This window comes from Poecilia formosa, unplaced genomic scaffold (assembly GCF_000485575.1).
Source record: "Poecilia formosa unplaced genomic scaffold, Poecilia_formosa-5.1.2 Scaffold481, whole genome shotgun sequence".
Taxonomy (NCBI): domain Eukaryota; kingdom Metazoa; phylum Chordata; class Actinopteri; order Cyprinodontiformes; family Poeciliidae; genus Poecilia; species Poecilia formosa.
In genome coordinates, this window is record NW_006800420.1 from 96,611 (window position 1) to 121,731 (window position 25,121).

General features: G+C 45.7%; 4 protein-coding genes across 9 annotated transcripts in view; 3 read left to right on the forward strand and 1 right to left on the reverse strand.

The window, feature by feature from the left end:
- The first annotated feature begins 309 nt into the window (after positions 1-309).
- On the forward strand, positions 310-8,991 carry mtmr7b (myotubularin related protein 7b). 2 transcript variants are annotated; one of them, XM_007578472.2, is made up of 14 exons: positions 310-870; positions 1,319-1,444; positions 3,593-3,755; positions 3,947-4,104; positions 4,636-4,764; positions 4,841-4,975; positions 5,035-5,167; positions 5,252-5,361; positions 5,550-5,675; positions 5,746-5,795; positions 5,908-6,108; positions 6,201-6,335; positions 6,415-6,541; positions 7,486-8,991. In XM_007578472.2, the coding sequence occupies exons 1-14, from the start codon at positions 835-837 to the stop codon at positions 7,774-7,776; spliced, it is 1,920 nt and encodes a 639-aa protein (XP_007578534.1). In that variant the 5' UTR covers positions 310-834; the 3' UTR covers positions 7,777-8,991. The 2 variants fall into 2 exon arrangements, with proteins under 2 accessions (XP_007578534.1, XP_016519856.1); XM_016664370.1 differs by having other exon boundaries at positions 312-870; positions 6,415-6,578; positions 7,486-7,650.
- Positions 8,992-9,244: 253 nt separating this feature from the next.
- On the reverse strand, positions 9,245-13,799 carry pmm2 (phosphomannomutase 2). The gene is made up of 8 exons (XM_007578477.2): positions 13,522-13,799; positions 11,782-11,893; positions 11,624-11,700; positions 11,176-11,267; positions 10,604-10,703; positions 10,435-10,510; positions 10,235-10,350; positions 9,245-9,517 (listed from the first exon to the last, which is right to left on the reverse strand). The coding sequence occupies exons 1-8, from the start codon at positions 13,594-13,596 to the stop codon at positions 9,413-9,415; spliced, it is 753 nt and encodes a 250-aa protein (XP_007578539.1). The 5' UTR covers positions 13,597-13,799; the 3' UTR covers positions 9,245-9,412.
- Positions 13,800-20,569: 6,770 nt separating this feature from the next.
- On the forward strand, positions 20,570-23,080 carry LOC103156433 (high mobility group protein B2-like). The gene is made up of 5 exons (XM_007578478.2): positions 20,570-20,678; positions 21,723-21,897; positions 21,971-22,119; positions 22,190-22,364; positions 22,451-23,080. Exons 2-5 carry the CDS (start codon positions 21,751-21,753, stop codon positions 22,622-22,624), a joined length of 645 nt encoding a protein of 214 aa, XP_007578540.1. The 5' UTR covers positions 20,570-20,678; positions 21,723-21,750; the 3' UTR covers positions 22,625-23,080.
- An 881-nt stretch (positions 23,081-23,961) lies between these two features.
- wdr17 (WD repeat domain 17) overlaps positions 23,962-25,121 on the forward strand; it is a 25,432-nt gene continuing 24,272 nt past the window's right edge. For all 5 annotated transcript variants that reach the window (XM_016664371.1, XM_007578502.2, XM_016664373.1 and 2 more), the window contains exon 1: positions 23,962-24,067. The gene's annotated coding sequence lies outside the window, so the exon portion shown is untranslated. The remainder of the gene's footprint in view (positions 24,068-25,121) is intronic.

The following is a 25,121-nucleotide window of genomic DNA, read 5'->3' on the forward strand; positions in this document are numbered from 1 at the left end:
TAATTGTTTAGCATGATTATTAATTTTTATTCAGTTTTTTTTGTCAGAAGGCATGAAGATAAGAGCGGTTATATGGTTTTAATTGTATTTGATAGTATCCATCTATGGAGTTAGATTTGTTTCACAATTATTCAATCAAAAAAAAAAACATGATTTTTTTTTTTGATTGAATACTACTTTTTTCTTTGACATGATTTTTTTTTGAGTGAATTCTACTTTTTTTGTTTGACATGATTTTTTTTTTTGATTGAATAATTGTGAAACAAATCTAACTCCATATTCAGCGTTTAATAATGCATCAGAGCGCAGGTGAACTAGTGTAAATTTACCAGCAAAAGCTAAAGGGATACAAGGAAGATTTTCATAATAAAGACTGTAATAGCAGGACGGCACCTTTTTTCTATGATAATTCGTTACATTCTAAAAATTTTGTGTATAAAAAAAGCTGCCATGTGTTGAAAGCATCTTTTCAAGTGCACTTCCTCAGCTGATGACGCCTGGAAGCGATTATAGTTATAGCTGACATTTATTTTGAAAATCTGTGACGGATGTTAGTGCTGTAACGGTCCTTAAAGTGACATCAGAGTGTCCGGTCAGAGGCAGGGCTGGCCCGAGTACCGACAGAAGAATCGGTACCAGCGGGCCCGCAGTCGGCCTGTTCATCCGAACAAAGACGGGACACAGAGGGGCGGGAATGATGGAGAGGATTCCCGGGCAGGGTTGGAGCAGCAGCGGCGGGAAATACGACTCTGTTCTCGGTGTGAATGTGGGAATTTAACCGCTGACGAAGACAAGGCATCAGGCTGCTGTTCCTCTCCATCTCCTCCATCTTGGATGTTAGTGATGATGGAGCACATCCGAACCCCCAAGGTAGGTCCACGTACTCGTTGCTTCTTCTCTCTCGGTGATATTTGATATGTTTACCTGCCGCGTCCTGATCAGGGGGACGGTTCCTTTAAATTATCGTCCAGTCTGGACCCTGACATTACTCATTTTAGGAATAACGGGAATATCAGGAGAATTTAACGCAATGTCCGATAATGGATTCCTGTAGTGAATCCTTCGGTTAAAAATAAAAATATTTTTCTCAGGCAAGATGCTTCTCTGTCAGGCAGACATCCCATAATGCTCTCACTAATGATGGAGGATGATCACCCCTATCATGATGCTGCTTTGTTCTGAAAGACTCTGTTTCCCTTCTTCAGGACCAATTCTTATCATCCATCCGTCCATATTCATCCATCTGTCCGTCAGTGAACTTCCTGTATGACCAGTGAACTTCCTGTGTGACCAGTGAACTTCCTGTGTGCCCTGTCAGGTGGAGAACGTCCGTCTGCTGGAACGTTCTTCGGGCCAGAGGACAGCCGCTGTGGGAACGCTCTACCTGTCTGCCACTCACACCATCTTTGTGGAGAACAACCCAGAAACCCGCAGGGAGACATGGGTAAGGCCTCATCCGGTTCTGCTTTGGTTCTGATCTGGTTCTGCTCTGGTTCTGATCCGGTTCTGCTTTGGTTCTGATCCGGTTCTGTTCTGGTTCTGATCCGGTTCTGCTTTGGTTCTGATCCGGTTCTGCTCTGGTTCTCCTCCTGGAGCAGTTCTGTTCTGTTCTGCCTGACCTACTGGTTCTGTTTGGGTTTCCCAGCCCAGCTGGAAGGAGATCATGAAGATGTTTAGGTCAAAATTATTTTTATGAATTTATTTTAATTGAATTTTACAAAGTTTAAAGTAAATTTTACTGAACATTATTGAATGAGACCTTGATTTATTTTATATATTTATTTAAAGGGGCAGTATTCCGTGTTTTCCAGGAACAAAGGGACATTTTATAGCATAATCAAGTAACTATGTTGTCTTCAGTTGTTATAAAACTTCTATATGCATCAAATATGACTTAAAAAAATCTAACTTTGTAATTTCTGGAGTTGCAGCGAAGTGCTGCTCTGTGAAGCAGAAGCTTGTTGGCCTGGAAACTGCACCTCAGAGGAGGAGCTGCACCCTGAAGGCGGGGCTAGGTCCACCCAGGCGTTTTGCACATGGTTGCCATGGAGATTAAAAAATTTCTCAAACATGCATGAAAGAATCAAAGCAAAACTCCAGGTTTGTTTTTGATGAGGGAATGACATAGCGCGATGCAAAGCTCTAAAAAGTCAAGTTCACATAATACTGCCCCTTTTATTTAGTCCTTTTTGCCTTTCCATACCACTTATGGATCACATCACTGTGATTCTGAAAATCATTTTGTGACCCCCGGTCCCGACCCCCACTTTGGGAAGCCCTGGTTTATCCGACACTTTGGTGTTCTAACTCAGTGTTTTTCAACCACTGTGCCACGGCACACTAGTGTACCGTGAGTGATCCTCAGGTGTGACGTGGAAATTATCCAATTTCACCTCCCATATTTTCCGGACTATAAGCTGCTACTTCTTTCCTACACTTTGAACATGCGACTTTTCTGTGGATTTTTCTTCAACCACCAGGGGGCTCTTTAGCAGGAAGTGAATCATTGGAAGTCAAAATTGGAAATCAAAGAAGAAAGTGCTAATATTCATTTAGAACAAGCACATGCTAGCAGCAGGCACGATGGAGAAATGTTTTCAAACTCATATGATGCAGCTTCTAAATTGTGGAGTGTCGATCTGGCAGGACAGGAGGGAAATAAAGCCGCTGCACGTAAACTCGGCGTGAACAAAACCGGATTTGGAGACGGAGAACTGCGTCCTTAATATATCCAGCAGTTATTAGGACGCAGCCCTCTGCTGCCCCCTGCTGGGTCCTTATGGGAAACCGAGAGCTGCAGAGATACCAGCGGCCTGCAGCCCGGTGCGGCTGATATAAATTTCCGGGGGGGTTCAAAAAATTTGAAGGTACGGTTTATAGCATGGTGCGCTGATAGTCCGGAAAATACAGTAATTGGTCTTAAAAGGTTTTTTGAAAACTAATTAATTATCTGCAAATGATGCCATCTTTGAGTGTCTTTGCTGTAGCAGTGACTAGCGGCGTAATCATGTAATTTTATTACCACTAGATGGCAGTAGGTACAGAGCATTTTACATTAAAACAAGAGAATTAACATTCATGCATCACACCACAGTGTTGTAGGTGTTCAGGTGTTCAGGTGTATTTTTGAAGTGGACATGTTAAGTACAATTTGAAATAAAATGTAAAATATGATAGAAATAAATTTTTGTTTTTATTTGTTTATTATATTCACTTTGATAAGAATGACTATATATGCAATATAGGCGGCTACAGAGTATCTTTGTTTACATTTTTGGTTGGTGGTGTGCCTCTGATTTTTTCAATTAAAACAATGTACCTTGGCTCAGAAAAGGTTGAAAAACACTGTTCTAACTGGACCCTTCTAAGCATGAAACCAGGTGACCCGTCTCCATGGCAACGGGTTGGCCATGTTGAATGCAGACTGCGGCGCAGCATCAGCTGGATCGGAACCAGAGAACCGACCGCGTTTGTTGTTTTTGCTGCAGCAGGAAGTGATTGTCTAATATCCCAGAACCGATGAGTAGGCGCCACTTACTTCCTGTTTCTGTGTGTGTGTGTGTGTGTGTGTGTGTGTGTGTGTGTGTTTCAGGTTCTGCACAGCATGGTCTGCTGCATGGAGCGACCGCCGGCCACGCCCACAGGAAGTCTTCTGGTCCTGCGCTGCAAGGACTTCCGGGTCTTCCAGCTCCTCTTCCCGCTGGAGCGCGACTGCCTGGAGGTCCACACCTCCCTGACCCGTTTGTCCCGACCCGGTGAGTGTCCATCTGGGTTTGACCCGATCCGGCTTCCTGTCCTCCATCTCAGCAGCCAGAACTTCCCCTGGTTCTTCTGGGTTTCTGAAAGTCTGGATCAGAACGGTTGATGAAGAAGTCCTGGTGACATCTGGCTGCCTGGACGGAGGACAGCTGACCCGTCCCGGCTGACCTTTGACCCTTCCTCTCAGTGCGGTACAGTGAGCTCTACTGCCTGTCCTTCAACCCGAACGCCAACAAGGAGGAGCGCGAGGAATCCTGGAGCTTCATCGACCTGAAGGCCGACTACAGGAGGATGGGCGTTCCCAACAACCTGTGGGTCGCCACGGCAGCCAACAGCGAGTATCGGGTCAGCAGAACCAGAACCCTGCAGCTGCTCTCACATCAGCACAGAGAAGCTCATAGATCAGAGGTTTTGATTCCAGAACCAGGAAGAAAAAAATCGGGTCAAATTGTAATTTTACACACATTCTTTCAAAAATGAAAAACAGATTTAGATGAATTTTGATAAAACAATAAATATCAGCTGCTTAGTCAGAAGCAGAAGGGGAACTAAATGGGTTTTAGTCCAGAACCATCAATCTGATCTGCAGGGAGGACGTTTAACATGTCAACAAGTTTATTATCCGCATGGAGTCAGATTCCCTGTAAACAGCTGATAAAGCCTGAAAACTGAAACTATGACTGTCACTAATAAAACCTAAACTAAAACTGAACAATATTTAATAAACACAAGCAAACACACTAAGATTAGAACTCGTGACTGCCAACATGTATCTGATTCCTGGTGTGTGTGTGTGTGTGTGTGTGTGTGTGTGTGTGTGTGTGTGTGTGTGTGTGTGTGTGTGTGTGTGTGTGTGTGCGTGCGTGCGCGCTGCAGGTGTGTGACACGTACCCCGCTGAGCTGTTTGTCCCGAAGTCGGCCACGCCCACCGTCATCGTGGGCAGCTCCAGGTTCAGGAGCCGAGGTCGCTTCCCGGCTCTGTCCTACTTCCACCAGGACACGCTGGTCAGTGGTGCACACACACACACACACACACACACACACGCTTTCAGCATCAGCAGCTGCACGTTGCGCCCTGCAGGCGGCAGTGTGTCGGTGCAGCCAGCCGCTGTCAGGGTTTAGTGGCCGCTGCCAGGAGGACGAGCTGATGCTGCAGGCGGTGATGAAGGCAAACCCAGGAAGTGAGTTCATCTACGTGGTGGACACCCGGCCCAAGGTAACACTCACACTCACACACACACACTGTGAGGGCCGCTACAGCCTGTGTGTGTGCAGCTGAACGCCATGGCCAACCGCGCGGCGGGGAAGGGCTACGAGAGCGAAGACCACTACTCCAACATCCGGCTGCTCTTCATCGGCATCGAGAACATCCACGTGATGAGGAGCAGCCAGCAGAAGATCCTGGACGGTGCGTGGCGCTCTGCCGGCGTCGCAGCACTCTGCTGCCCCCTGCCTGCCCTCATGTAGCGCTGCTCTTCTTCTCCTGCTGTAGTGGGGGAGATGCGCGCACCATCCATGACCGACTTCCTGTGGGGGCTGGAGAGCTCCGGCTGGCTAAAGCACATCAAGGCGGTTCTGGACGCCGGCGTCTTCATCGCCAAGGTCTGAATTAACCAATAAGGAGAGAGCGTGAATATCTCCATCATCTCACTCAGTTTTACTCTGTATCCTCTGGTTCTGACCCAGTTCTGGTTCTGACCCAGTTCTGGTTCTGACCCAGTTCTGGTTCTGACCCAGGCCTGGTTCTGACCCAGGCCTGGTTCTGACCCTGTCCGTGTCTCTCTGTCCAGGCTGTGGCGGATGAAGGTGTCAGCGTTCTGGTCCACTGCTCAGACGGGTGGGACCGGACGGCCCAGGCCTGCTCTGTGGCCAGCATTCTGCTCGACCCGTTTTACAGAACCATCAGAGGATTCATGGTACCGGTCCGAATCCCGCTGGCTTCAGAATTATCCTGTAACTCCTCCTGACCCGCTCTTTCTCCTCCAGGTGCTGATCGAGAGGGACTGGGTCTCTTTTGGACACAAGTTCTCTCACAGGTCAGTGAGCCGAACCGGGTCAGGATCAGAACCAGGAAGCTCTAAAACCAGGACTGGATTCTTCCTGCCTGGTTCTGTCTGTGGGTAGCTCTCAGTGTGTGGCCCTCTGCAGGTACGCCCACCTGGATGGCGACCCGAAGGAGGTGTCCCCGGTCATGGACCAGTTCCTGGAGTGTGTGTGGCAGCTGTCGGAGCAGTTCCCCTGCGCCTTCCAGTTCAACGAGCGCTTCCTGGTGGCCGTCCACTCCCACGTCTACTCCTGCCAGTACGGCACCTTCCTGGGCAACAGCGAGAAGGAGCGCCGGGACATGAGGTACTGCCGAGCCCGCCCGGGTCCGCCTGTGCTGCGGTTCCTGGAGGCTCTGGGACCAGCCCGTTTCATGGTGGTTCTGCTTTGGTCTCCAGGCTCCATGAGCGCAGCCACTCGGTGTGGCCCCAGCTGTGGTCGGAGCGGACCCGGTTCTCCAACCCGCTCTACAAGGCCGAGCTGAGCCAGAGTCAGGGTGTGCTGAGGCCCAACACCTCCCCCTACTGCTTCAAGTGAGGAACTGCGGCTCGACCAGGAGTGTTACTGTCTGAATGGATGCAGCGGCGGGTTAACAGTGCTGCTTCTCTCCAGGATGTGGAAGGGCCTCTACAGCCACCTGGAGAAGGCCACGCCCCCTCGACAGTCACCTGCCGACTTCCTGTCTGCCGTCAGGGAGGAGTCCCAGCAACTGGAGGAGGAGCTGACCAATCAGCAGGAGGTACCGGCCGGAGGGACCGCCCACCACTCCGAACAAGGCATACGGCACACAAACACACCTTTAACTAGGACACTGAGCTTCAGCCTGGGCAACAGTCAGAACCCAGCAGCTGGACCCGACCAGCTGCAACGGTTTTCAAAATAAAGTTCAGTTTGTTTTAGTAGTGGAAAAATATCTGGATGGCCAAACAATGAAATCTAGCATCCAAGTCCTCATTAATGCACACTGATGTACTCTGAATCATTTTTATAAGAAATTCATTTAAAAGCGCGCATAATTATTACACTCTACTTATTTTTTTAGGAAAATAGTTTTATGTATTTTTATGGGGTTGATAGTCTGACGCCAACCAGAATGTCACAAACGCTAAACTAATAATTCAGATTTTTTACTGATATCCGATTTTTACAAGTGATCGTTTATGCTACTAATTAAACACGCAGAAGAAGATCATAGTCGTCTTCTGGCAGTAAAGATGGCCGCCGCAGTGATCTGTTTACGGCAGTAAAGATGGCCGCCACAGAATTCTGTTTACGACAGTAAAGATGGCCGCCACAGCATTCTGTTTACGACAGTAAAGATGGCCACCACAGCATTCTGTTTACGACAGTAAAGATGGCCGCCACAGCGTTCTGTTTACAGCAGTAAAGATGGCCGCCACAGCGTTCTGTTTACAGCAGTAAAGATGGCCGCCACAGCGTTCTGTTTACAGCAGTAAAGATGGCCGCCGCAGCGGACTGCTTATGACAGTAGAGATGGCCGCCTAACGGTACCGGGGCAGCAGCTGTTTCTCAAATTCGATCTAGTTCAGGTATCAGGATCTCATGCTGGTACTCATCAGCCAGGTTCTTTTGGGTTTTTAAAGAACATGTGTGGTTCTGACTGATTCAGTTTCCTCTGTGTAGTTCTGACAGTAGAACCTCTATGTGTGGTTCTGTCTGCAGAGGCTGGCGGCGCTCACCGGGGAACCAATCAGGTGGGAGAGGACAGTGGCAGCGCGGAGGAGCAGTAACCGCCTCCCCATCACAGACAGTGGGCCGGACCTGCCCACCCGCTACTCTGGACCAATCGGCAGCTCCCAATCAGCCAATCAGAGCGCTCAGAGAGTAGACTCTGCCCCCTCTGGGTCGCCGAGGAGTCTGGACGCGGAGGACGACCTGGAGTCGGGCGTGGCCGATCTCAGCAGCCGCTCCTCCTGTGGTGGTGAAGACGCCAAGGACCCCGAGCTGGACTGAGGCTGTCCACGCTGCCGCCGATTGGAAATAAGGGAAAACCAGAACCGGACCGCTGGATCCGGGTCAGAATCCACCCCTCATATAAACTGGTCGACTGGTGCTGCTTTATTGATCCGCTGTGGGAGGAGTTAACTCAGCAATGCTTAAGATCTGGATCGGTCTCCATGACAACAGAGCCAGGTATGTTCAGCTGCTCCTCTCCGGATCCTACAGGACAGCTAAACCTGGCTCACAGAGAAACAGCCCATAATATGAACCCAAGATCACCATGGAGACGGAACCAGCAGAGATCACCATGGAGACGGTAACAGACCCTCCTGCTGGTTCTTCACAGCTTTGATTGGTGGTTTTATTTAAAACTATAAAAGTTTTCACACCCCAGTGGAGCAGATCTACATCTACAGATCTATGTTTGCAGATGTATGTCAGTAGCTCTATGTCTTTAGATCTATATATGTAGCTCTATGTTGTGTTTTCAGAATAAAAGCTCAGATTCTCAGCTCCTTGGAAAACCTGTAACTGGACTCAGTTCACGTTTCCATGGCAACTCACTGCTGTAGTTTCTGCCTTCACCAACAACTCTGAGGACATGAAGACCTGGACCCGCCTCTTCCTCAGAACCCGGACCGGTGGTCGGTTTTGTATCGCCGACATTAAATAATCAATAAAGTTCTAATGAAGCTCTGATGTTCAAACAGAGATCTTCTCCAGAATGAATGATCCAGAGTGACTAGACAGAACCAGAACCTTCAGAACCGCCCCGGATCCTCCTCACTACAACAGCAGAATAGCAGAACCCTCCCTCTTTGGCCTACAGAACCAGGTCAGAGGTGAAAGTTGCATCACATCAGGAGGAGCGGCCAGCAGACACGGTGACCCGAGTCGGACCGCTGCTGGGTCGGACCGTTCTGCGTCCGTCAGAAAACAAACAGATCAATGAGGAAAAATCTCTCTGGTTCCAGAACCACGGAACCCATTTAAAGGTTCAGGTTCTTGCTGTACCACAAGTTCCACAGATACTGACTGCTACGCTTTACTCTGGTCGTTTTCCACAAACAGCTGCAGAGATCTGGGCTCAGATACAGAACCAGATGGTCCAAATGTAACCCGACGTGAACTGGTCCGGATCCGAGGAATCGCTGATAATCATCCACGGTGTTCCTCAAGGCTGCATTGTTATCCCACTTTTATTATAAATTAAACAGTACAAACATCTGAAGGAAGCCTTATTAAGTATAAATTTGTATTTTAGACTGAAGTTTCTTCTGCCTGAAAACCAGAGATGATCAGAACCTTTCGGTTCTGACCCGACATTTAGCTGACGATCCATGAAGGTTTTTATCATCTCTTTGATTTTTAGTCGTTTTAAATTAATTTTTTTCTTTATTGAGAATGTTTTGGAAATAATTGTTCATGCGACCAAAACCTTCTGGAGGTTCTGGAGAAGAACCCAGAACCAAAAACAGAAGCAATATTTCCCGTTTTATTGAGTTTCCAGCTTTTACAGTTCAGGAACATCAGACCAGGTTTCCTAGCTGGTCCCAACCACCGAACCGGACCAGAGAAATAAAAAAAACAACTAAAATCTTCTGCATGTTCTCATGCAGAAGGACCAGTTCAGGCTGCAGCGCCCCCTTCAGGAGAAGAACAGTTCCTGGCAGAGCCGCTGCGTCTCTTCGGGACTCGACACCTCGTGGCCAACGGTCCGCGGGTCGCTGTAGATCTCAAAGTCGTTTCCTCCCTGCAGGGGAGCAAGGAGCAGCAGGAGGTCAGGAGTTCTGCTGCGGAACCGGACCGGTCCAAACCAGATGACAATTCAACCAGAACAGAATCAACAACTAGAAAATAAATCATTAAAATGTAAATTTTTCATAAATGAGAATCTGAAGGTTTCAGCTCCTTTACTCTGAACCCTCCAAAAAACCCAAAAAGACGTTCAGAATCTGGAGAGGTTCTGGTTCTGATTCCACAGAACCCAACAGCAGAACGTTCTGGAGAGGCTTAAAGCAGTTGTACCACATACAACCCTGCAGATGGTGGTGGCAGCATCATGCTGTGTGAAGATGGGTGGTATTATGGGATTGTTTAGATCAGAGCAGGGTTAGGAAGGCCTAGTCAAAGTCCAGAATCAGTGTGTAGACTTTCTGAGCTGCTGAAGAGAAACAGCAGCAGTTTGGTCTGCAGAGCTCTGACCATAAAGGCACACCACACTTTTCAGATTTTTGTTTTTTAAAATGTTGAATCATTTTTCGTTCTGTTGGTCTGAAGCTTCGAGGCTCAGTAAGATCTGGTTTGAAGAAATGGCAACAAGCTTCTTAATTAGTAGTAATGTTCCAAATGTGGAAGCTGTTCCTGTAACACCTTCAGATCGAACCGGAGCGGACCTAAACCGGATCAGTTCGGACCTTTACTGCCAGGGCACCATCCGAACCTGTGCACACATACTCATTGTTCTCACCGGTTTGGTTTTATCTCCAAAGAAGTGGATGGTGGAGTAGTTGTCCTTGTCCACGATGTCCAGGCAGTAGCGCTTGTCCCAGCCGTCAGGGAAAACGTCGAAGCTGATCTGCCCTCCTGCAGAGGAACAATTGGATCGTCAGCCGATCCGGACCGGATCGGATCGGGTCACCGTCCCGGATCGGTGGGCAGCGGACTCACCGATGGAAAACGACAGCCCTTTCCCTCTGAACTCCTCCTTCAGCACAGAAACAAACTTCTCCCGGATCTTCTCTCTCTGCAGGAAAAACACGAGCTGGTTTACGCTGCCGCACCAGCGGGAACAGCAGCATGACGCAGCTGAATTCTGGGAAACGCATGTGGTTCTGACCTGGTCCAGCTCGTAGAACTCCTGGCGCTCCACCTGGCTGCAGCTGCGTCCGATCGGAGATACGTTCAGCATCCCGTTCCGGAACTCGATAAACGTACCTCTGAGGAGAAAGGCTAACCATTAGCTTCCACGGGCTAGCCGTTAGCTTCCACGGGCTAGCCGTTAGCTTCCACGGGCTAGCCGTTAGCTTCCACGGGCTAGCCGTTAGCTTCCACGGGCTAACCGATAGCTTCCATTTCTACACCACTCCATCAGAAACAACCAATCAGAGCCAGAGGAAGGGACTTGGCGTTGTCAATCAGGCTTGTGTATGGTCACCCTTTTTCTCTGCTATTTTGCAGCGTTTTCCCAGCCAGAAGTTAATTCTGTCTGCAGGACCATAGCATGGAATGAACTCCTGAGCTACACTACAGCTAGTTTACTACTAGTCTGCCATGAAACAGCTTATAAAACAGTTTTCCTGGAACGGTAAGTTGAAAAAAAAAAAAAAAAACAGAAACTGTCGCCAAGCATTAAAATATCTACATAAATATTTACATAAATGTCTCATCAGAACCGCGTCAGGTCGGTACCTTTTCCTGGGCAGTTGGATCTTGGCCATGTAGTTCAGACAGAAGTTGATGAAATCCTGCAGCAGCTCTTCTCCCATGTGGGCCTGGATAGACTGAGACACAGACGACACAGTTACCGTGTTTCCCCGATAGTAAGACACCCCCGATTGTAAGACGTGTCGGGGATTTCAGGGGGGTCGGCTAATATAAGCCGTACCCCGAAAGTAAGACAATGTCTTACTTTTCGGGGAAACACCTCTCATATAGCTGCGCGCCGCAGCTAGATGAGAAAATTCCATTATAAAAAATTCGACAATTTTTTTCCAATATAAGACATACCCCGAAAGTAAGACATAGTGGGGCTTTTGGGGATAAAAAGAAAGCAAGACACTGTCTTACTTTCGGGGAAACACGGTAGCTTCCCCAGTTAGCGCCCCCTGGACGACATTTTGTGCACCAGGTGACTCACCTGGACGGAGTGCAGCTGTCCATGTCTGTACGCCACCAGGCCGTTCTCGGCGAACACATAGTCTGATTTCTGGATGACTGAGACGGAAAAACAGGACGTCAAACCCAGACCGGTTAAACCTTCACCTCTGTCCTGGCTGAACTCCTCCTCTTCCTCACCGTCATCTCCCAGCTGCTCCTTGATCTTACTGAGGTCCGAGCCGCCAACCACTCCGACCCGAACCCGAGTCCTCAGCTTCTCCAGGAATGCCTTCATCTCTGGAGTCACACTCTGGAAACAGACAAACACCAGGGGGCGCTCTAATAACCTGACAGCTAGTAGACCAGGCTATGTTTAATGTAAACATGCAGTGGGTGGGGCTTGGAGGTGGAGGCAGGTTCAGTGTTTAAAGGGGCAGGATTATATGTTTTCCAGGCACATATTGCCATTTTAGAGCACATCCATGTAGCTATATTAAATTCAGTTGTTATAAAAAATTCTATATACATCAAATATGACTTAAGAAATCTAACTTTGTAATTTTTATTATTTATTTTCTATTTTGTAACCAAGTTGCTCTGTATTGCAGACTTCTGCCCTGGTCCCTCTAGAAAATGAGATCTAGATCTCAGCGGGGTTCACCTGGTTAAATAAAGGAAATAATTTCTGGAGCCGAGTGAGGGAGTCGCAGAGAAGCGCTGCTCTGTGAAGCCGAAGCTTGTTGGCCTGGAAACTGCAGCTCAGAGGAGGAGCTGTGCCTTGAAGGCGGAGCTTGGTTCACCCAGGCGTTTTGCACAGCTGAATGGTTGCCATGGAGATTAAAGGATTTCTCAAACATGCATGAATGAGTCAAAGCAATACTCCAGGTTGGTTTTTGATGACTGAATTACATAACATGATGCAACACTCTAGGAAGTAAATTTCATACAATAGTTGCTCTTTAAAAGAATAAAACCCTCACAAACAAAAAAGTGGAATAATAATAAAAAGTTAATAATTGTTGTTGGCAGTGAGAAACTGTCTCACTCCAGTAAGTTCGAATAGGTTTGTAATAGGTTTGATGTCAAAGAATGAAAGCTGCTGCAGGTTTAGCTCAGAGAGAAGATTTTGTTTTGCTAGTGTACTTTTCTGGATAAAAAGAAGTGAAATGTGTCCTGATTCTTACCAGCTGTATTTATTTGCAACATGTCCTCTAAAAACCATCAAGCTGATCGGATGTTTCTGATAATCTGTAGGCAGAACACAAAGGGCTGGGACTCATTAATGCTACTTTACATCTAACAGTTTTGTCAGAAGTTATTTTATTAATCTTGGTGTTAAAACAAGCAGTCTTTAATAAACTAACAAAGAGACAGGGACAGAACTGGTACTTCTTTACTGGACCAGGTCAGAGACCAGTTAAACTGACTGATCCAGGTTTCAGCAGTTAGCAGGATGCTAGCGGAAATAAATGGAAACTGGGGCTTTTGGGTCAAACTCAAAATTAATAAACACATTAAAAGCTTTTTTTTGGTAGATCATCTGACAACAGTTTAAAATGACTAATCAGCCACATATTTAAGTACAAAACTAAATATTTTAGCAAAATTATATGATGGGGTTTTAAAAAAACTACAAGGGAGTTCAGTTTTTGTGTTCCGCCAGATACTTCCTGTTACATGTAGACGCTAGTAAACCGTTCCGCGTTTGAAGAAGCCATTATAAAGATAAATAATAGAAAACACAAAATATACTTATTTAAAAAGTTGTTTAAATACGTTTATGTAAACGGCGTGAGTTTTGCTTTTTAAATGGAACCAAGTGTGTTTTATGTTTCCCGGAAGTTCATCAATAGGCGGACAGAGACGGCACGTGGAGCCGGAAGTCGCTCTGGCATCTGCGACGTGTTTCTATGAACGCAGGTATTTGTTTGTGTTTACCTGTCTCGCGGCCGTCAACGTGCCGTCTACATCAAAGAGGCACAGCGTGCTCGTGTCCGCGGTGTTCTGGCTCATTCTGTCCGTCCGGTCAATCTGCTCCGTGCTGCCCGGGCGCGCGGCTGCGTGCGGTTCTCAGTAATGCTGTGATTACCCCGCCGGCTCGGTTTGGCTCGGCCCAGAGCTACATCCCAGGACTCAGAGTCGGTGTCAAACTGCCGGAAAATGTGCGGATCAGCTCCTCCTGTGTGGGAGTTTCTAGCCAATGAAAGTGCTCCCCGAAGCGGCGTCACGTGACGACACAGGGGCTTTGATGCCGCGTTGAGTCGACGTCATAAGGTATGCTGGATTTACGGGTATGACAGATAGTCAGAACACCTGACTTTGGTTGAGAAAGATCACATTTTTGTAGCATTTTTAAAGCAAACTTTCTGTTCCTTTTTATTTTATCTCCTTAGTAGTAATCAAAAAAATAATACAATTTTCTTGAAATCAATAAAATAGTTTGATTTTTGTGGAAAACGGACCAGTAAATTATAGCGTATAGAAGTTTTTTTTTTTTTTTAATGATTACATTAGTACAAACAAAGTCAAAAAATTAAGGGGAAGATAGTTTTTTTCTCATTTGGGCTGCATACGACTTTGAGTAAAAACAGATTAATAATTCCTCCAAAATTAAGATGAATGCAAAAAACTTGTAACAAATGGGAATCTATTTTGAACTGGATATTGTTTAAAAATGTTATGTGTCAAAAAAAATTGCTTTAAAAAATGATAAATGTTTTCCAGGCCAAATTTACTCAATTCTAGAATTGACGCCAGGGGGCAACAATCCTTCAGAGGGCCACAAATGGCCCCCGGGCCACACTTTGGACACCCACGTCCTGCAGGAGCTCTTTCTCCTCCTGAACCAAAGCTAGAATTAATTTGTGTCTGGAAGCTGGAAGGAACAGTTCAGTTCAATTAAAACAATTTATCCAGAAAGACTAAATAAAAGCCAATGGAAGTTTTTTTTCCCCAAAAGATGCTGTGGGAAGGAAGGATTTCCAGTAGCAGTCAGTGTTGCAGCAAATCTGAAGATGTCTCTGACTAAAGTGTTGTTGCTGTGTGACATGCTAACCTGCTAACAGCATCCAGGCAGCAGAGATGACATGGATTATTCCACCTACTGATCCGGATCCTTTGCTTTTGCTTTTGTCCACCATGATGGATGGAAGAGTTGGTTTCAACTTCCTCCTTCTCTCTCTGCTTCCTGTTCATCTCCTCTTGGATTTGGTGTCAAATTTCAGGTATTAATTTGAGTTTCTGGAGAAGCTAATCAGCTGCTCCCATAGCCGACATTGTTGTCATGGTTACCAATCATATCGACTGTCTGAAGTAAAACTGTAAGAGCTAAAACCCTTCCAGCTGCAGCATCCAGAACAGAGCTAAACCTGCTGCCATCAGCGGGGGGCGCTGTTCTAGTTGGAGGCTGTTGTATCCGGAATTTGCTTCTTTCGGTTCTGATCCATTTCCCAAGAGCGCAGCAGCTGGACCGGTAACCTGAGGAAGCGCCATCTGTCCTCCTCAGTCACAAACAGGTTTACAGGCACACTAGCACCACCTGAGGTGAAACCGGGTATTACAGCAACACCCTGGTTCTGGCTCGGGCTCTGGTTCTGGTTTTGGCTCTGGTTCTGGATCTGGTCCTGGTTCTGACTCTGGCTCTGGTTTTGGCTCTGGTTCTTACTCTGGTTCTGGTTCTGGTTCTGGTTCTGGCTCTGGTTCTGGATCTGGTTCTGACTCTGGTTCTGGTTCTGACTCTGGTTCTGGCTCTGGATCTGGTTCTGGATCGGGTTCTGGTTCTGACTCTGGTTCTGGCCCTGGATCTGGATCTGGTTCTGGATCTGGTTCTGACTCTGGTTCTGACTCTGGTTCTGGCCCTGGCTCTGGATCTGGTTCTGGATCTGGTTCTGACTCTGGTTCTGGCCCTGGCTCTGGATCTGGTTCTGGTTCTGGCTCTTACTCTGGCTCTGGCTCTGGCTCTGGATCTGGTTCTGACTCTGGATCTGGATCTGGATCTGGATCTGGTTCTGGATCTGGTTCTAGTTCTGACTCTGGTTCTGGATCTGGTTCTGGTTCTGACTCTGGTTCTGGTTCTGGCTCTGATTCTGGTTCTGACTCTGGCTCTGATTCTGGTTCTGGCTCTGATTCTGGTTCTGGTTCTGACTCTGGTTCTGGATCTGATTCTGGCTCTGGTTCTGATTCTGGTTCTGGTTCTGGATCTGACTCTGGCTCTGGCTCTGGATCTGGTTCTGACTCTGGATCTGGTTCTGGTTCTGGCTCTGATTCTGGATCTGGTTCTGGTTCTGGTTCTGACTCTGGTTCTGGATCTGGTTCTGGTTCTGACTCTGGTTCTGGATCTGGTTCTGGATCTGGTTCTGGTTCTGGCTCTGGTTCTGATTCTGGTTCTGGTTCTGACTCTGGTTCTGGATCTGGTTCTGGCTCTGACTCTGGCTCTGGTTCTGGATCTGGTTCTGGTTCTGACTCTGGCTCTGGTTCTGGTTCTGGATCTGGTTCTGACTCTGGTTCTGGCTCTGGCTCTGGCTCTGGATCTGGTTCTGACTCTGGATCTGGATCTGGATCTGGATCTGGTTCTGGCTCTGATTCTGGATCTGGATCTGGTTCTGGATCTGGTTCTGGTTCTGACTCTGGTTCTGGATCTGGTTCTGGTTCTGGTTCTGACTCTGGTTCTGGTTCTGGATCTGACTCTGGTTTTGGATCTGGTTCTGACTCTGGTTCTGGATCTGGTTCTGGTTCTGGTTCTGACTCTGGTTCTGGTTCTGGATCTGACTCTGGTTCTGGATCTGGTTCTGACTCTGGTTCTGGCTCTGGTTCTGACTCTGGTTCTGGATCTGGTTCTGACTCTGGTTCTGGTTCTGGATCTGACTCTGGATCTGGATCTGGATCTGGTTCTGGCTCTGATTCTGGATCTGGTTCTGGATCTGGTTCTGGCTCTGGTTCTGACTCTGGTTCTGGTTCTGTCTCTGATTCTGGATCTGGTTCTGACTCTGATTCTGGATCTGGTTCTGGCTCTGATTCTGGTTCTGGTTCTGACTCTGGTTCTGGATCTGGTTCTGGCTCTGGTTCTGGATCTGGATCTGGTTCTGGTTCTGGTTCTGTCTCTGATTCTGGATCTGGTTCTGACTCTGGTTCTGACTCTGGTTCTGGCTCTGATTCTGGTTCTGGTTCTGACTCTGGTTCTGGATCTGGTTCTGACTCTGGTTCTGACTCTGGTTCTGGTTCTGGATCTGGTTCTGGCTCTTATTCTGGATCTGGTTCTGGATCTGGTTCTGGTTCTGACTCTGGTTCTGGTTCTGGTTCTGGCTCTGATTCTGGTTCTGGATCTGGTTCTGGTTCTGACTCTGGTTCTGGTTCTGGTTCTGGCTCGATGTTTTTTCCTCTCAGATCCGTTTACTGATCATCTAATTCTGTCTCATTTGATTCATCATCAGTTTCTTCCTGTTTCTGTAAATGAAGCTGAAATTTCTCCTTTTCAAACACATTCAGGTATTTTTTCCTTCCTTCTCTGATTGGCTGGAATCCAGCTGAGCTGATCTAAAAATAACGATGGAGTCACATTTTCACCTTATTTTACTTTAATGAACGGTGTTTTTATGATTTTGAGCATTTTTAGATGAACATTTTGAGCTTTTCACTGATTTTATTGTCGTCAGTTTTAGTCCGGAGCTCCCTGAAGTGAACTGAATGTTTTGAGAAACGGAGATTTAAAGCTGGCAGACTTTATCCAGCTTATTGTCTGTCTGAGGCTGCAGACGCGACACTGACATGGTCACAAATCACGGTAAAAAACATGACTTATTACACCCAGTACCTGCAAGTCAGAGCAGCAAAAGAATAAATACAAATAGGACCACAGTCAGGGTGAACAGTATTTTTAATTCATTTTTGTTTTTAATAAGTGTATAGGATTGAGAATATAGTCCGAATCAAAGAAGTGTGTGGGTAAGTGAGATTATTAAAAAAAAAATTAAATGTGTATAACATTTATGCACAAAAAACAACAACAGACTATTTATTAGAACAGAAAAACCTCAGTAAAAGCAGCAGGGGTGTGAATACTTATTGAGTTTCTGGGAGCAGTGCTGCCTCTAGTGGTCTGAACCCCTCACTACCTTCATAACCTTCAATCTAGCTACATAAAATGAAATTTGATATTATTTTTTGCTTTGTTTCTACTTTTAGGTTGAACAGATGAATAAAGACATCAAGATTTTGCAACACAAAAAAGCCTCATTTCCAAGAATAATGGATCTTAAAAAAATGTTTAGTCATTCGATTGTGGAAATTAAGTGCAATTGTCCCATGAAAAAGGGCTAAAACGTGTATTCATTAGTAAGTAGCTATATATAAACATTGGTTGGTTATTTATCAGTTTTTGCCAAATTATTAAGAGCCATTCTGAACACTTAGAGGAGCCCCAGGTTGTAGAAATTATCAAGCGAACTGAATTATTAGCAGCTGGGAGGAAGGATCTGTGATGACGCTGCTTTGTGCATTTAGGATGTAGCAGCTCTGCAGGAACAGCTTCATACACGGAGGGGAGATGCTGTCTATCAGTGATGATTTTGGAATTGAGAATGTATTGTCATTCAGCTTCCCTGGTTATGTAAAGGTTAAATGTTAAATGATTCTGGCTCCCACCACCTCTGGGTGGGAGGGATCTGAGGACAGAGCTTATCTAACTTCTTCCACTGAGCTGCAAATAAACTGACACCATGCTGAAGGATGAAGCCACCTCAGAGTCCAAAATATCTAAACAAATGTCTCAAATAATGTGCTAATTTTAGTTAGGAAAAAAAAACATTCTCAGGATAAAAAAAACCTTTAATTAGATTTTACACTCAAAATAAAAATCTCAAACAAGTAATTAAATAGTAAATAAGTTAAATTTGACTAAAAACATAAAGTATGGTAATTTATATTCAGGGGAAATATATTTGGTTAACTTCATAACAACATTATTTTATTTGACCATTTATTTTATTTTACAGCATTTCATCATTTAAAAGGAAACTTTTGACAAAAAGCTACTTCCACCTGCAGTCCCTGGACAGGATGATGACGGTTTAATATCATTTAACAGATTATTAAGTGATGAAAAGCCAGAAAATAAATTAATGCCATATTCCTGACTACCAGTAGTTCATGTTTGTCCTCTGTAGAGGACATTTCTAAACTTGAATATCTCCCACCCCCTGCTTTCTACTGAATTAATTCCTTTTGGTATCTACAGAGGACATTTAGGGCTTTTCAATGATACCACATATGAAGGGGTGGGACTTTTGTACGTATCTTTTTCTAATTCATAAAAATTGGGTTCATCAGTAATAACACATTTTATGGGAAGAGACAAAAAAAGTGCGTAAAATCTTTTATTACCTTACAACGAATGTGGGATTTAAAAAAAATGGTGATTGGACAATATTTTTTTCCTGGTAGTCAGGAGGATATGTGCAATAAATCATTGTTCATATTTCACTAAAAATAAGCAAACCAATCAAGCTAGAAAGATAGAATCTGATATTAATTCTTAGTTTGCCTGAACTTCATAGTTTGTGTTGCTGCTGTTTGTAAACTGGGGAAAATGTCAATAAAATCCACTTAAAATCACTTTATTGATTCTGAGGGGAAATTAAATTTTGTTGGAGCTCAAATTATCCAGGTTTCTAATGCAGAAAGTTCTGCAGCAGTCTGTATTACAGTGAGTGTGAGGAAACCTCTGACTGAAGACACTGGCAGTCTCATGTATAAATGCCCTTAATTTTCTTGATTTTATGAGAAATTGTTCTTTTCACTATCATCTCAAGAGGTTCCAAAGTCTCCTTTGACCTTTGACCTTGTTTCTCCTGAAACATATAGCCATTAGCCATTTCCATTGTTTTGTCCACATTCAAGATGGCTGCTCCCTCACCATTACTCGTGGTGTGCTCTTTTTCTTGTCCATAACTGAAAACATTGTTTAATCAACTTCCAGCAGTGATTTAAATTCACTGACTGTATTTTTTTTCATGCAGCAGCTTTTAAATTTCTCCACATTTTCATGCATGTGGTCTGATGATCACCACAGAAGCTCCGCTCTGGTTTCCTAATGTGGATTTTAGTCGATAACCTGGTTTCAGTTTCTTTGAGGCTGCAGAACATCATCAGACTTTACCATACAAATAGAAATTGTCCAGATTCTGTCTTTTGCAAACTAAGCTGGAGGGCAGGTTGCATTCAACAGCATTCTTAATTAACGATGACTAGATTTTTAAGCAGCCATTTGCATGAACAAAAGAGAAGCTGTTGAGGTTCTTGTTTCCATGTACTCCACCCCCTTCCCACCAGGAACAATGAACCACCAGTCCAGACCCGATCCAACTCTTCAGAGGCCTTTAATCATGTAGCAAAGCAAATTCTGATACTGGGACAAACAGCCTCTGGTTTACTTGTATGCATTCATTGAAACTTGAACAATGTCATATCAAAGTTTTACAAACTCCTATACTATAGATATCTCCACAGAGGATGAAACTGAGTTTAAAAATAAAGACAAAGTCATTAATTTTGGGCATATGAGGAACAACAATGAAAAGAGAGCCAGTCTGAGTATAGATCAGCTTTTAAAAGTCACAGATGACGTTTAAAGATGACTTTAGCGGTCACTCAGCTACAGATTCAGATGGAAGCGCAGCTCATATCGGGTCGACCCACTGTAAAACAGAACTGAAACCGGGGCTGAGTGTAACTGCTAAGGCTTCGTGTCGACTCCTGTTTCAAAAAACAACAAACGGTCGAAGGAGCAGAGAACGACATTTTTTTAATCTCCCTCAGCAGCTGCAAACAAAGGGCGATTCCTTTTCGCGCCGTATGTTTAAAAGTCCAGCACAGCCAATCAGCGATGGGATAGAACACACAAACATGAACGCGCTCCTTAAAGGAATTCAGCCAATCACAGCTCAGAATGAGTTCTGTGCCCCCAGCGTTTACGTTTAAATGATTGATTTTGACCAATCAGCGGGGAAGGGGGAGGAGCTACAGAACCAGTTTTAGGCAGTGACAAACAGTTGCGCTTTCTTCCTCATTCAGTCCTTTACAGCTTGTGTTGGAGAGAACAGGTAAGAGACGTTGTTTCTGGCTAAATCAGCGGATTTTTTGTCGCCATTTATGTTAAATAAGTGTTTAGGTTGTTTGTGGCCCTTAATCCGTTCTTGGCGATCGAGTTCTCAAGCTTAAGCTCCAGGAGCGAACTTTTACGGCCTTTTTTGGCCGAAAGTGTAAATCTCAGCGTAATGAAAACGAACTTTATAATAAAGTAATCAGCGTCGGTTTCTAAGAACGAAAATAGATAACTATAGTTTACGATGTTTTGCGGTGTGTTTTGGGTGGCGCAGTTGGTGCGTAACAGGCAGTTGAAACGCCATTTGGCTGCGCAGTGCAAACACGACGGAAACTCCGCAGTTTGCGCCTGAAACTGGCTGCAGGTCTTTTCTGACTGTGTTCCGTTTGTTGTGGTATCAATCCGAGCCCATATGGAGTTCTTGTGTTTAGGAACTGGGCTGGGCGGTTCTGCTGGGGAACTTTTGGCGCAGTTGGGCGGTTTAGGCGGGAAGATACAAAATGGAGTCGCGTCTTTTTGTCCCGAAGAGCCAGAAATCCGATTAGCGTCTGAAGACGACTCCTCCCGGCGTCTGGCTGGCTGCGCTAGGCCTCATTAACATGTAACACTCATTAAATGCAGGTCAAAGGTCACTTTGCACAAACTTTAACACCTTATGAGGTTTATGATGACTTTTAGCGGGTTTAGAAGGTAAACACTGATTCTTATCAAGGGTGTTTACATTATTTTCTCCATAACTGTTTCAATTAATGCAAGACTTAAGAATACAATTAAAATACATCTCGGTGAAATCTGAAAAGTTTAAGTTTGACTTAAATTGAACATGTAATGAGAAAAAATAAACTTAAAGTTGATGGTGCCTTTTTAAGTACTGAAATAAGTTATAAACATTTGAAGTTGCAAAATGTGAAGATCTGAGTTTATTGGCTAAATTCGTATAAAGCATTTCAAAACTCACTTTATATGCTCTGCTCCTCAGAGGCTAAGCTAATGCTAAAACTCCATCATTGAGTTTGAAATGATTCTTTTCCCAATCTCTTAGTTATTCTCTTTAAAGAGTAAGCGCCACCATGACAAAGGACCCCAATAAGCCCAGAGGGAAGACCTCTGCCTACGCCTTCTTCGTTGCAACCTGCCGCGAGGAGCACAAAAAGAAGCACCCAGGAACCAGCGTCAACTTCGCAGAGTTCTCCAAGAAGTGCTCAGAGAGATGGAAGGTAAGTGGCACTAACCTGAATGTTTCCCAGTAAACTGGGAACTCTGGAGGACTAAAATGTTTTGTTTTGGAAGACGATGTCAGCCAAGGAGAAGGTGAAGTTTGACGAGATGGCCAAGAACGACAAGGTCCGCTACGACCGAGAGATGAAGTCCTACGTTCCCCCGAAAGGAGCCAAGAAGGGCAAGAAGAAGAAGGACCCCAACGCACCCAAAAGACCTCCGTAAGTCGGCGCTCTGATGCGGTCTGTAAAGAGTCTTCTGTTATTTATATGTCCATCTTTACATCTGCAGCTCCGCTTTCTTCGTCTTCTGCTCCGACCACCGTCCCCGGATCAAGGAGGAGCATCCCGGCATCTCCATCGGCGACATCGCCAAGAAGCTGGGCGAGCTGTGGGCAACGCAGGGCACCAAGGACAAGGCGCCCTACGAGGCCAAGGCCGCCAAGCTGAAGGAGAAATACGAGAAGGTAGGCACCCAGATGAGAGGAACCAGCTAACAGGAAGGTAGCGTGATGCTAACTGGAAGCTAACAGCTCTTCCTCCTCTTCCTCAGGATGTGGCCGCCTACAGAGCCAAAGGCGGCTCAGGGAAGAGCGACGCCGGGAAGAAGAGTGGCCCCGGCCGGCCCCCAGCCAAGAAAGTCCAGCCTGCTGACGACGACGATGATGATGACGAAGATGACGATGAGGAGGAGGATGACGATGATGATGACGATGATGATGAATAAGTGTCATGTGAAAGGATGTGAAGTTTGCGATGCATTGTTCAGCTTAAACCCGTTTCTTTTGTGTGTGGATGATTGCAACATTTAGCCTGCTGTCCCTGGTTCTGGTCCGGTTCTGCCGGACCGGGTCTCCTCCTTTCATTCAGGGATTTAGTTTCTAGCCTCCCTTTAGTCCGTGTCTGTTTCTACTGAACTCGGGTTGTTCCACCTTGTGAACGGCGCTGAACTGGACTGAAGCGCCAGCGGACGGCAGGAAGACATTTTGTTTTTTAAAGCTTGGTTCTGGAAGCACTGCTCGCGTTCTGTTCTAGTGGTGCCGTTTTCTTTCCCACTGTCGTTTTACCACCAGGATGTTTCTGTAGCTTCATTAAGATGTTGGCAGCCATTTTTAAAGTGGAACTTTGAAACCTGTAGAACGAATTTTTCTTTTTATAATAAAATTTTGTATATTGATTATAATTGGAGTTTGTGATTATTCCACATGTTCAATTTTCTGTCAGATCTGCTGAATAATAAACAGGAATTTAATATCTAAACCGTTTCTGCTGCATGTTTTAGTTTTGCTGTGCAGCAAACAGATGCGACTCTGTGCCTGGTTGGAAAGAATCCAGCAATGATCCAGAGGAGCAACTGTCGCAGGGGTTTCAAACTAGTGGAAAGTCAGCTGGAGGGAAAACCTTTAAATTTGGATGCGCCAGAAGGAGAGCGACCGATTCTCCTGAAACCAGGCAGCAATTCAACCCAAACGTCTTAAACCTGGATTCTCTGACTGAAACTGAAAGGATAATCTAACTTAATCGAAAATCATGGTATTTTTTAATCTACACAATTTTTTATTTCTATCCTTTGTGGATCTAAGCCTCAAATTTGGTACTTAAAATGTCAGTAAATTTCCTCTACATATTTTGTTTTATGGTGTAAAATTAAGGAAATGACTTTCATATGAGCAAAAAATAATGTGGGGTTACAATCCAGTGATGAGTTTAATATTTTTTGTGTTTTGAGTTCAGGTTAAAGTAAATACTACCCAATTATCAAAGGGTAATTTCATGCCCAGCCAATCAAACCTGGGGACCAAATCTCCTTCTGCCCAACGCCCCATGCCACCTGGAGCCACCCCTGCTTCTGGAGCTAAATTTCCTCAAAAACCGCAGTAACATGAAGTTTAATCACTGATTTCTCTGTTCTTTTTATTTGTATTTAAAAGTTGTGAATGAATTTAAAGGATTTGGATTCTGATAAGCTTGAACCTCCAAACAGGAAGAGCGCTGTGACTGACGTTTCCAGCAGCCAATAGCTGTTTAGTAACGGCCATCTGGTGGGCCAATCAGAGGCGCCGCTTCGTTGGTCCCGGCTCTCTTGGACGACGCTGAGCCGCGGCGGCAGCGGGACTCCATTCAGCACCTGTAAGCTGTCCACCCCGGACCGGCCTGGTGACACCTGACGGTAAGACCGGAACCAGACACACACCAGAACCACTCCAAAAACAGAACCAGGCCGCTGGAAAACACTAACGAACACAGTGCGACAGCGGAGACAGAGCAGATGCTAGCCGCGCGTCCGTCACCGCGCCGCCGCCGCGCTGCCGCCTATGCGTCGCGCAGAGCGTGTTCCAGGGATTAGTTGGTGTCGCTGAGACCTGTTGCCGGTTCTGCCTCCTCCTGACACCCGGCCTCAGTCCCCAGACGTCCGTCCGGGTGAATCGGCAGCTCGGCTGCATCTCTATCAGTGATTAGGTTTAACACGAACCCGTCCGGTCCGTTAGTCCAGTCGCGGCTCGCGAGGAAAACCGTCTTTGTCACGAGTGGGCTCGTGCAGTGTGACACAGGGAGGATGTCTGGATGAAAACCCAGACACCCGAACCAGTCCTATCAGAACCGGGCCCGTTTCATGGCTCTGGATCCTGCTGGGAGTTCTGGTCTCACCTGGAGGCAGAACTGGGTTTACTGGAGCTGCGCAGTTACAATGAATCATCACGGAACCGGCGGGGCGGACCAGAACCGCCCTACCGGTTCCAGCTGAGGTCCATAAAATTCCAGCTTCAGAACAGAATAGGTTTTAGATCCAAGCTGAAGGCTAGGATGATCCAAACCCGACCAGAACTGGACTTAAAGATGACCAGACCCTGAACAACATGAGGGTTCTGGACTGAACCGGGCCTGTTACTTAGAACCTGGTCCATATATGTTCCCACCCTCACCCAAACGGTGAACCGATTGCAGTTTTCTGGCCGATCCTCAGAAATCCTGACCTGCTGATTCCGTTTTTTTGTCTGAAAAGTTGATAAATGGCTCAAAGACGTGACGCCCAATTTTTTTGTCCGGCTCTACTTTTTACAGTTAAAAAAAGGTTTAAACTCATAAAAAGAAACCATAAATATGTAATATATCTCCCACATAAACACTTTATTGAACATTTCAAAAGCTGTTCTTTTTTGGCCATTTTTGGGGTCTTTGAAGGGTCAAAATGTCATGCGGTGCGACTGTCCAAACTCAATTAC